The following is an 11,806-nucleotide window of genomic DNA, read 5'->3' on the forward strand; positions in this document are numbered from 1 at the left end:
GTCAATAGAATAAAGTATAATTTATGTACAAGTCAATCATTTAGAAAAGCCACTCAATAGTTCACATTCGAGTAAAAATGTTGCGTCTTCATGTTTTTGGCACTATTTTACAATTACAGTCCAACTTGCAGTATGGTCTTAAACCAAACGGAAGCTTGAAGGTTAAAACAAGTTCAATAAAACCTTTTCTGTTCAAATAAAGGGCAGAGCTATGGAAAACCTGTGTTTACTCCATCACATGCCAGTAAACACAAGTCTGCTCACTTTCTGGGGCAGTGCCAGACAGCTGCCCTGACATATACAACACAGATTGAGGAAGATCACAGTCCCCAACATCTCAAAATAAAGGACCTCTGGCTAAAAAGGTAACCATGATGTTACAAACATACACAGTAGGCAAAAATTATCTTTCTCAGACAGACACAAATGAGGTGACCTTTCTGCTCTGTAGTGGCTTAATGACATTTTTTCCTTGCATACATTGAAATGCTTTGACTCAAAGGTTATCCTCACCCAGCTGTTAATATGCCAAGGTTGTCGAATTGAACAGTTTAAATCAAGCAGTTGGTATATATGACCGCAGTCTTTTAAGTGCTCGTAACACCAGTCATGTTAATGTAACTCACAATTTTAAATTGTATTACAAGTCAAATCATACAAGTTCACACAATTTGACTAATTGTTTGATGTGGAATATGTATACAACAAAAGATCAATCTGCTAAATTTGACACCATATAAGTAGTTCTATAAAAGGAAAGGGAGACGTTGTGCTGCATAAGCTACCGTAATTTAGATGGAATAACTAAAAGAAAAAGAAAAAATAAACTAAACTCAACTCAACTAAAATGTGTTTAAAGAGGCTTAGAATGCATAATATCAGAAAAAAATAACTTACACATTTCTCTATGTATTCTACTCAGTAGAACACCATTGTACTGGTTTTGAGAAGTGTTATTTTAAAAGAAAAGTGAACAAAAACAATTCAAAATAATAAGGAAGAATGAATCGTGGAGGTTATTGTTTTGTGAACATATAGCCTGATAGCACTTTCCATACCCGTCCTGTCATCAGTTGCTCTAAGCAGGGGTTTTCAACAGGTGGTCCGTGGACCACTGGTGGTCCGTGGATGTATTGCACGTGGTCCCCGACCATTCATGTAGGATTTGTTGATTTTTTAAATGTTCTTTCCACAAGTTGGAGGTCAAGAATTTCAACTGAAAAAGGGAGTTAGAATCTCAAGAGGGGGAAGTGCACCGGATTGAGTCATTCTTAAGAAATTGTTAGTAGTCAATGGACCATTGTTTGAGAAACAGTGGGATGTATACAGATGGGATCCATAGCAAGTGTTACAAAAGCACTAAGCTTATCCAAACTCAACACGACAGTGGTCCCCAGGTTCATTCCATGTCAGGGTGGTGGTCCCTTGTTCACAATCAGTTGAAAACCCCTGCTCTATAGCAGGCTTGTGGCGTTCCTCAGACGGTGCTGTGGTCAGCCAGGGTCAAAAGGGTACAAGTAGACGACACGCTGGTGGAGCGCGGACCGGGAAAGACGCTCGTTACAAACTGTGCATGTGGGTCGGCGGAGCAACCGATGCTACTGGCCAGCCCGGGGCAGAGGAACAGACACCACTTCTGCACGGTGAAGTGCAGCTTGGTGCGGAAGTTGTGGTTAGTCCAGAAGTAGAAGATGCAGTTGAGAAAACCATTGGAGGCCGGCAGCCAAACCACCACGAACTCCACCCACTCTGGTACTCTGCTACCTGTAATGGCTGGCAGGCAGACGTCAGGATTAATGGACAATGTATAGGACCATTGGCCGTGTCAGTTGCCAGAAATTATAGTGTGTGTGTGTGTGTGTGTGTGTGTGTGTGTGTGTGTGTGTGTGTGTGTGTGTGTGTGTGTGTGTGTGTGTGTGTGTGTGCGCGCGCAGAAACAGCTTTTTTGTAGTGATGGCACATGATAGTCATCTTCAATGTAAAATGCCATAACAAAATATGTCAAAGTGACATTAAGCTTTACCTTTCACTGGTTGGCCCACTGAACTGCAAAGCTCTTTGTACATTTATTTCAATTTAAAAAGGATTAGCTGAGACTTTATACTTATACATTTTTCTTTATTTAGAGTTTACCTCCACCGCCCCCCCCCCCCCCCCCTTTTCCCCTCACTGTAGGCCTATATGTAATTTCTTTTCCCTTTTTACCTCCTTTATGATGAATTCCTGTTCTGTTCTTTGACTATATATAGAAGTGTCTATTTGTACGTCTCTAAATGTTTTTGATGAATTGAACATGGTGGACCCTTTTGTAAACAAGTGTAATGCTTAATTGGGTCGTCCACTCACAGTTAACAGTCTTTGTATTGAGTTTGTGCTTGAAATGTACTGTAATTCTGCAAACTGTTAATATTTACCATTGTAGATCATAGCTGCTATGCAGGGTGTCCAACAGGTGTAATAAACCGTCATCACAGGAACGACCACCCTGACCGCGATGTCAGGCCTGCTGCTACGACTGTATTTGCGCAACTTCAGTCTCTGCTTCTTGGCAGCGCACCACAGTCCAATGTTGGCATATGTCATGATGACTGAGCACGGGAAGAATATAAAACACACCAGAGTCAGGGAGTATGGGACATTTGTGGAATAAATTGGATTGCAGACCAACGACGCTCCGGAGAAGTGCACCTCGATGATCATGCCGTCTGGAAAGGAGATTGGCAGCAGCAGTAACGGGGGGAAGCACCAGGCAAACGCGATCAACAGCAGTGTCCTCCTTCGGGTCATCAGCGTCGAGTATTTCAGGGGATAAAACACTGCGATGTACCTCTCGAAGCTCGTCGACGCCAGTGTGTATATGCACGTCGAATAGACCGTGGCGTTGCAAAAGGCCACGACGTGACAAAGTATATCTGGGCCTTGACTGTAATCCTTGAACAAACTCACCCACAGGTTCATGGGCATTACGACCAGTCCAAACGCGGAGTCTGCACCGGTGAGAGACAGCAGTAAGTATCGTGTGTTTCGTTTCCATCCGGACACGGCGGACGCGATGACCATAAGAACTGCAATGTTTCCCAAGGTGATCATCACGCCCAATATTGATATGATGCATACTTTGATGTGCCGGTGGTGACTGAAATCGAGTTTCAGTGTGTGCGTTCTTGAATGGTTTAAGTCCTCTGACGTTGAAACGTTTAAAGTTGGATACATTTTACCGTTGGAATTAGTCGGTTACATTGTTTGTGAGACAGCTGGCAGCCATGGTTGAAAGGCAAAGTAATGAACAAAGACCGTGGGTGATGATGATGTATAGTAGGCCTATAAGATATACACCATACCGGCATACACACTGGCTATTTGGCTAAGTAACCAGTGCCTCGACAACAATCAGTCACACACCTGCGAGATGCACTTTCATCATTGATCACGTGAGCCTGAAGAAAACATCACCAAAACTGCACTTCACTGCAGGACACCAGAGGGCAAACAAACGCAAAAGAGGCCGACCCAAGAACACCTGGCGTCGGTAGGACAGTGGAGGGAGAGTTGAAGACCCTGCGTCACACCTGGGGATCTATAAAGACGCTGGCCCAGGACAGACTGAAGTGGAGATTCTTTGTTGCTGCCCTACTGCTGCTACTGCTGCTAATTACCCAACCCACAAGAGTGTGTGATTCTACTCAAACTGTCATTGATCTCATTCTGACCTCGGACAAATCCAGAATCTCCAAGAAAGGGGTTATTGTATGTGGGCTCAGTGATCATTTTATGATTTTCTGTACCCGCAAAATACAAAAACTAAAGTTTGACTGTCACAAAACAGTCATATCTAGGGACCTCAAAACCTACTCTAGCGAGGCCTTTAACCTTAAACTGGAGAGTCTGGATTGGTCCGATGTGCTCAGGAGCTCACTAGTCGAAGAAGCATGGCTTGGCTTTAAAACCAAATTTACATCAGTACTAAACATCATGGCTCCTTTGCGAACCGTCAGGGTCAAAACCCGCTCGGAGCCATGGATGAATTCGGACATACTGGCTGCAATGAAAACCAGAGACAACAAATGCTCTGAACTTCTTAAATGCAAGTCCAAGCTAGCCAAGCGTTTCGACAGTGATCTCCAAACCAAACTGTACATCCTAAAAACCCAATGTAACAAGCTAAGAAACGGTGTTATTGCCATGACCAAATCAGCAAAAAGTAACTTTATCAATGATAAAGCCGAGGAAATTAAAAACAATCCTCGGGAGCTTTGGAAGCTACTAAACAACCAACTAGGCTGTGGTCAGAAACTAAAAACCAGGTTTACTAACATAAACATCAAATCGAATAACACCCTCATCACTGACAAGCTTGATGTAGCCAACCACTTGAACATCTTCTTTACAAACATTGCAACAATGCTGGTTAACAAACTGCCCTCCCACTCTGGGCGTTTTGGTGTAGAACACATCAAAGCCTTCTACAAAAACCTAGGTGTTTGTAAAGATGATTTTAAAATGGCAATGGTAACAACTGAGGAGGTACTTAAAAAACTGAGTGCCCTCCAACCCCACAAGGCCACTGGCCATGACAATATTCCCTCCAAATTTCTCAGAGACTCAGCCATTTACATAGCTCCTGTCATCACCCACATAGTAAACCTCTCCATCAAACAGGGACAGGTCCCCCAAGATTTTAAACTGGCCAAAGTAACCCCCCTGTACAAAAAAGGGAGTAAATTAGAACCTGGCAACTACCGCCCTATTTCTATTCTAAGCTCCATCTCGAAAGTGATGGAAAAAATAGTCTATGAACAGGTTGAAAAGTATCTTGCCACTAATAAATTGCTGTACGAGTTCCAATCTGGTTTCAGAACATCCCACTCCACTGACACATGCCTCCTCTATTTGAGCGACCACATCAAACACGAGGTGGACGCTGGAAAATACTGCGGCATGGTCATGCTGGACCTCCAAAAGGCTTTTGACACCGTGAACCACTCCATACTGGTTAACAAGCTTAAAGCTATTGGTTTTGATAGCACATCAGTGAGCTGGATGCAATCCTACCTGGAGGGGAGAGAACAGATGGTGGAGGTGAACGGAACACTGTCCCCTCCCCTCCCAGTGAGCTGTGGCGTCCCACAAGGAAGCATACTAGGGCCTTTACTGTTCCTAATATATGTCAATGACATGACTTCAGCTTGTGACTGCAACTTGTTCCTGTTCGCAGATGACTCAGCACTGCTGGTCTCGGACAGGAACAAACTGCAGGTTGAAAAGACCCTCAGCTCTGAACTCGGTAGAATCTGCACCTGGCTCGCTGATAACAAACTATCCTTACACCTGGGAAAAACTGAATCCATTCTCTTCGGATCAAATAGTAATCTCAGCAAGGCAGATGGCTTCTTGGTTAGAGTGGGTGACAATGTTATCACACGAAAAGATCAAATTACCTACCTAGGTTCCATCCTGGAGGCCAATCTTTCCGGTGATAAAATGGCCACCAACGTAATCAAAAAAGTCAATCAAAGAACAAGATTCCTTTACAGGATCTCCTCACTGGTCAGCAAAAACACCTTGAAGACCTTAACAGGAGCCCTCGTACAAGGTTTCTTTGACTATGCATCCACCTCTTGGTACCACAGCACCTCAAAGGCCCTTAAAACAAGGCTCCAGACCTCCCAAAACAAACTGGTCAGGCTCCTACTTGGCCTCACCCCCCGAACCCACCTCACCCCTGCCCACTTTGACAGGCTGGGATGGCTTAGGGTCAACGACAGAGTACAGCATCTTGCAATGGGTCTGGTCCACAAGATTCGTTACACCACCAAGATACCCATGTACCTGTCTAAATACTTCCTTAATGTAAACGAAGTCCACACCCACAACACCAGAGGGAGTGCAACAAACCATGTACAACCCAGATTCGGCACAAACAAGGGACTAAATTCTTTTCGCTCCTATGCCACCAAAATGTGGAACGCCCTACCAACAGTCATTAAGACATGTGAATCCCTTGACTCCTTCAAAACCGCTCTCAAAGGGCACCTACGGATGGCTGCAATTCGAAACTGGCCTCTGTAAAATCTGAATCCCCCCCACCCCACCCCCCCCCCTTTCCCCTCACTGTATATGTATCTTTTCCCTTTTTGCTTCCTATATGATGAATTCCTGTTCTGTTCTTTAGCTACATAGAAATGTCTATTTGTATGTCTCTAAATGTTTTGATGAATTGAACAATGTGGACCCTGTTGTAAACAAGTGTAATGCTTAATTGGGTCGTCCACTCACAGTTAACAGTCTTTGTATTGAGTTTGTGCTTGAAATGTACTGTAAATTCTGCAAACTGTTAATAAATATTTCAATCAATCAATCACATGCCAGCCGGCATAAAGGACAGTAAGTAAGTACGTGAGCCTGAATGAAAACTCATTGCCGATATAAGTCTGCTTTCAGTCTTATGACAACTGGCGGAAATGCATCGCTTTACATCTGCTAAGCTTAGCTATTTTCATAAAATGTGATAAAAAAAAATATATATATATATATATATATATATATTATTATTATTATTATTTTTTGTCCGGGTCTCTCGAACATCACACCCCTCACTCAGGCGACCCAGCCGGGGTGATCAAGTCCCGACTTACGTCCCAGTAGCTACCCTCAATCAGTCTCACTAGGCCCAAAACCAGGAGCCTGGCAATAAGCCAGACTCAAATCACAGTATCACACTATCAAAACCAGGGCCACACAATCCGTTGGAACTAGGCTACTCCAGAACAACTCTGCCAGGGCTGGGAGGTACGCTTCTGGCGCATGGAAGGACTAGGCTCTGTGGGTTGACTCCTGTCCGGGCCCCTCCCCTCCTCTCCCATTCAGGAGCGGTGGGCTGCGGGCAATGGTTCCATGCAGACTCCACCCGAGCGAGAAGGTCGGGCTCCGCTTGCTGCTTGAATGGCCCTCCTAAAGGCCTCACCGAGGGTTTGTTGGGCTTCCTCCTCACGGAGGACACAGGCTGGGGTGTCAACCCATACTGCACCCGGGTGCTGTGACGCCGTCTATACATTCCGGCTGTCACCCGTCTCTCTGGTTGTCACCTTAGAGCAGAAACGAAATGTTTTTATAATGGGGCCCGCGGGACAATCCAAGGCGAATATATATATATATTCAGGTCCAATTCCTCATGGGGGCCCTGGCCCCCACAGACTCTACGTCACTGCCTTAGAGTATAGGTTGTTGTCGCGTAGTCTATTCCTATGAGTCATAGTTCCTATGAAGGGGAAGAAAATAATAATATATATATATATATATATATATATATATATATATATATATATATGCCTATAATGGCTTGGCCAATCTCATCTCTTTTTACCTCGTGGCTCAATGATTGAGGCAGATCGAGGCCATGTCCATTCATAAATGGATAAACAGTGACATGTTTTATTTATTTTTATTTGACTATTTACATTATTTTCTACTTTTCAGAATAGCTGGCGTCTGGGTGCACTTTGACTTCAGCCAAGGTCTTATCTTTGATGATTTATAGCAGTATATGAGGTATAGGGCTGAGTGCATATCCTTTTACAAAGAGACAGAATCAGGTGAGAGCGAAACGCCCCGGTGGGCTGAGGAAGATTCAGTGTGAATAGGGATGGAGGACAGAGGCAGAGAGGCAGAGAGAGAAAATAACCCAGGAGGAGTATGTCTGCCTTTCTGGAGCACTTGTATTGAACATCACAAGAAGGATCTGCTCATTAACCCATTTAGGCCTAAAAAATCCTGACATTTTCCTGAAAAACCCTATGTTTCTGTATCAGTGGTGCTCAATATTTCATGTCAAGGACCCCCAAAAGTATATGTAATTGGCCACCGACCCCCATCTGAAAATATGTAGTTCTCCCAGAAGCAAATATTTTAGTTAAAAATGTTCGAAATATATATTCAATGATTTGTGCCACATTTTCAAGATAAAAAAAATAGCAGATCTACAAGCTCGCTATGAGCTTGTAGGTCTGCTATTTTTCAATAGCTAAAGCATAACATAATGCTAACACCAAAAGGGGTTCCCGCCCAGAATGGATTAAGATGGTGACAAGCACATATATCAAAGCCAAATCTCTGTCAGTTGTCCTCTGGGGGATCTGCCACTGAGCAGCAATGCTCTGTCTTGTAAATGCATGTATGCACTGCATGCACACCTTACAGTATGTTTGTTCTAGGCGGCTATATGAAGTACAAAATGTAGTGGGGAAAAATATCCCTTGGGTCTCTAGAAGGAAGCTGCCAGCCCACGTTAACAATTAATCTTAAAATATTAGTAGTGGATTATTCAGAGAGAGAGAGAAAGTGAAAGATGGATGGCATTTCATATTACCTGATAAGACTCTTCGGGGAAAGTCTGACATTGAGCTGGAATAAATATTGTGTTTTGCTTGGATTATGTTTTATGTATGCTTTCTTCACTGATCCTTTCACAAACATGACATAAATTAATTGTCATTTGTTTGTTATGATAAACTGGAATGGTGTGCACAGGAAAATGTAATATTCATTCAGACTGGGCAAATTGACGAAACCTCCCACCAGTATAACTGTGACTATTGCATAGCAATCACAAATAGTCAGGAGAGTTAGTTTGTGCATTTCAACATGTAGAGATACATTCCATATTTATGACTGTACAATATGTCTGCAACTGGAGTTGGACATAGACATGTACTGCAAAATCCCAGGTGTCAATATAAAAATCACACCCGTGTGACGTGAGGGGCGCTAATATATTAAAGTCTAACTCTTGTTGATCAGGTAATGTAAAACAAACGGTGCAAACACAAACATTAAAACGCCATTAACAATAAAGAGACAATATGACGTAAATGGCACATTATGACGTAAATCTTCCCTTCATTGTCAACAGCGTTTACAAAACAAACATGGAACTAAAGACAAACATTAAACCTGTGTATACAAATAGTGTTGCAATGCAAGCTTGTAGATTGTCTATTTTCACTATTTTCGAAAATGTTTGCCAATTTATTTTTCTTTTGACGCAGGGTTCAAGCCTGGAGGTGGCAGTAACCTTCTGTTCCGATTCAACTGACTAGTGTGATCCGGAGTTATTCCAGTCTAGGGAGGCTATTGCTCTGGAATTTTAGGGAGTGGTGTACTGGTTATATATATCCAGTTGGCAAACCTTTGTTTTTGTTTCCCCACAAGAATACCAAAGTTATTTCAGCTCTAGACTGCTCCAGAAAACTGCACAACCAGTTGATCCCAGTCCGCACTGCATGGAGCAGAAATAGAAGCAAGTTGATGGACCGTGTTGAATATTGACCTCTAAAACAAATTTGGATTGGTTGCTTCAAGACACTGTCAGTGATGTCTCCTCCTGTACTCAGAGTCTAGGACGCCAAGATGCATACTTCACCTGAAACTTTTCAAATCAGCCTCATGGTGGCGCCACACCACACCACGCTGCCTTATGTTTTGGCCTACCTACCATTTTATTGGTGTATTTTACTATTCTTAATGGTGCATTATAGTGCTCTTATTAATGAATTGAGATGACTTGACTGGACTGGACTATAACAGACAGTTTTATGCCATGAAATTGCCCCATCAGTGTGTGTTTCTTTCTTTGTACTTTTTTTTCTCTCTCTGTTGATACTACTGTGTGTTATGGTTGATGCTGCTGTGTGTTATGGTTGATACTGCTGTGTGTTATGGTTGATACTGCTGTGTGTTATGGTTGATACTGCTGTGTGTTATGGTTGATACTGCTGTGTGTTATGGTTGCACTAAACGAAATTTCGTTGTATGTCTCATACAGTGACAATAAAGATCTGATCTTATCTTATCTTATCTTCTCCACAATTTTGCATTGTCTTCAAAACACACTTTTTGCTACTCCAGATTTTGTCCAAAAGCCCAACAAATCACCACACATTATCTCTGAAGTTATGTGATAAACATGTATCATTCAGATTCATCATATTCCGTTTGGATTTACCTATAATTGTTGTCAAATGTTTGAGAGAGGGGCCTATAAAAATATATATGAACACATTGTCCAAACTCACAATGTATGCAAGGCTTCTAAACAACGCACTACAAATGTTAAAAATGTCAGGTTATATTGCAGAAGATTTGGTACAAATCTTCTCAGGAATGAGTTTCAAAGAGAGGTTTGATATTCATGCAGGGCTTAAGTTCTAAGTTCTTTATAAATGTAATTTGTTTGTTTTGTTTATATGTTGATTGTGATTTGTGATGCATATCCTCAATAGTATTTTGGAATAAATTGGGATAAGGATAGGCACAAATAAGCTTTAAGCTTCTGCCTATGCCTTTTCGATCACCTAAAAAAAAAAGTAAACTGTTTTGTGTAATGTCTCCCTCTGAAAGATCGAAATAAACTATTCATTAATTCTCAGTCCTGGGGACAGATTTCAGTCCTGAGGATTTCATAGGGGTTATTTAATGAGATCAGTGCAGATTTGCAAAAAGTAATTTTCAGTCTTGGGATTCTTTTTGGCTTTTAGAAAAGAAACGTAACATCCACTAAATTTCAAATTGAAATCGTATGTTGAGAGGCCTTATAGAGAGCGCCTCTGATAGTCACATCTGCCCATAAGGTGCCCCACAGATATGTGAAAAGTTGCACCATATGTCATATAAGCGCTGCTATGTCCCCCGCAGCGTCCTCGAGTCCTGACGGCTGCAACCCAGTCTAGTCGAGATATATGCGCCCCTTTCTAGTTGTTGATGTGGTGTGCCGCGTGCGCGCACAGCTGCCAATGAACTCTCACACATTGAGAGTGAGACTCACACAAATTACAGTCTGCACACACTCACGCCACAACTCCTATTTCTCTAATATATATAATTTAATTATAGCGCTATATGCTCATACGATCAAATCTCACTCCAAACCAAAGTTGGTGGTAGCCCCAGGGTAATTGAGTTTGACAAGGCTGGATGAATTAGCAAAAGTCCACAGATGGCTGCACTCTCCAATATAATAAGTCACAATGTATATAATGCTGTGTGGCTTTTAATTCTTTCAAATGGGACAGTGTTAATTGGAAAAATTCAAAAAACTATATGGCACCGAGCTATTTTGTCTGTATGCATGCCACGTACCATTCTCTTTCACAAAATCCAATATATATTGGATTTTGACCCTGACAAAGACCTTTTGGGCGAAACGCGTAGGTCATAGGTTATTTATTTGCCTTGCTCATCATCAAATAAACTATTACATTTTTCACCAAAGACGGAGTGCCTTGGATTCTTTTCTTTTCAAGTCTGCAATTTACACTTTGACAAGTAGTACAACTTGGAGGAAGGATACCCATTGTCCAATATACAGTATATACATCCCTGTGGGGCTCAATTGTAGAGCATATCCTTTTCTTCCTGTACGTGCTACTACTGTATCAACATTTGTCATAATATGTCCTCTTTCACAGTGTCAGATGAAAGCATTCAGAGGCTACTTCATTCTACTTATATCATACTTTGGCCTCCAAACTTCACAAAATTGATTCACAACAAAATAAACAATACAAACAAAGCCATTGCCAAGTCAAGGATTTGTGACAAAATGGCATGTGTACTGTATAAGAGATGTGCTGTACAATTATCCAACAGAAATATTTCATAATTAAATCTATTCAGCATCTGCCAATGTGTAGGATGCAATCCACATATTGTATTCATACAATTCATGCATTTCCTATTGCTCTGTGAGGATTTCTGCCTTGAATGAGTTGCGTGTGTGTGTGTGTGTGTGTGTGTGTGTGTGTGTGTTTGT

At 42.0% G+C, this 11,806-nt stretch overlaps 1 protein-coding gene across 1 annotated transcript; it reads right to left on the bottom strand.

The window, feature by feature from the left end:
* Positions 1 to 1,477: 1,477 nt before the first annotated feature.
* On the bottom strand, positions 1,478 to 3,213 carry LOC310854539 (putative G-protein coupled receptor 21; the record flags this gene model as incomplete). The annotated part of the gene is made up of 2 exons (XM_083759219.1): positions 1,478 to 1,773; positions 2,415 to 3,213. The coding sequence occupies 2 exons, from the start codon at positions 3,211 to 3,213 to the stop codon at positions 1,478 to 1,480; spliced, it is 1,095 nt and encodes a 364-aa protein (XP_083615345.1).
* Between the last annotated feature and the right edge of the window lie 8,593 nt (positions 3,214 to 11,806).

The sequence above is a fragment of the Protomyctophum parallelum genome, assembly GCF_964188405.1.
Source record: "Protomyctophum parallelum genome assembly, chromosome: 2".
In the NCBI taxonomy this organism is placed as follows: domain Eukaryota; kingdom Metazoa; phylum Chordata; class Actinopteri; order Myctophiformes; family Myctophidae; genus Protomyctophum; species Protomyctophum parallelum.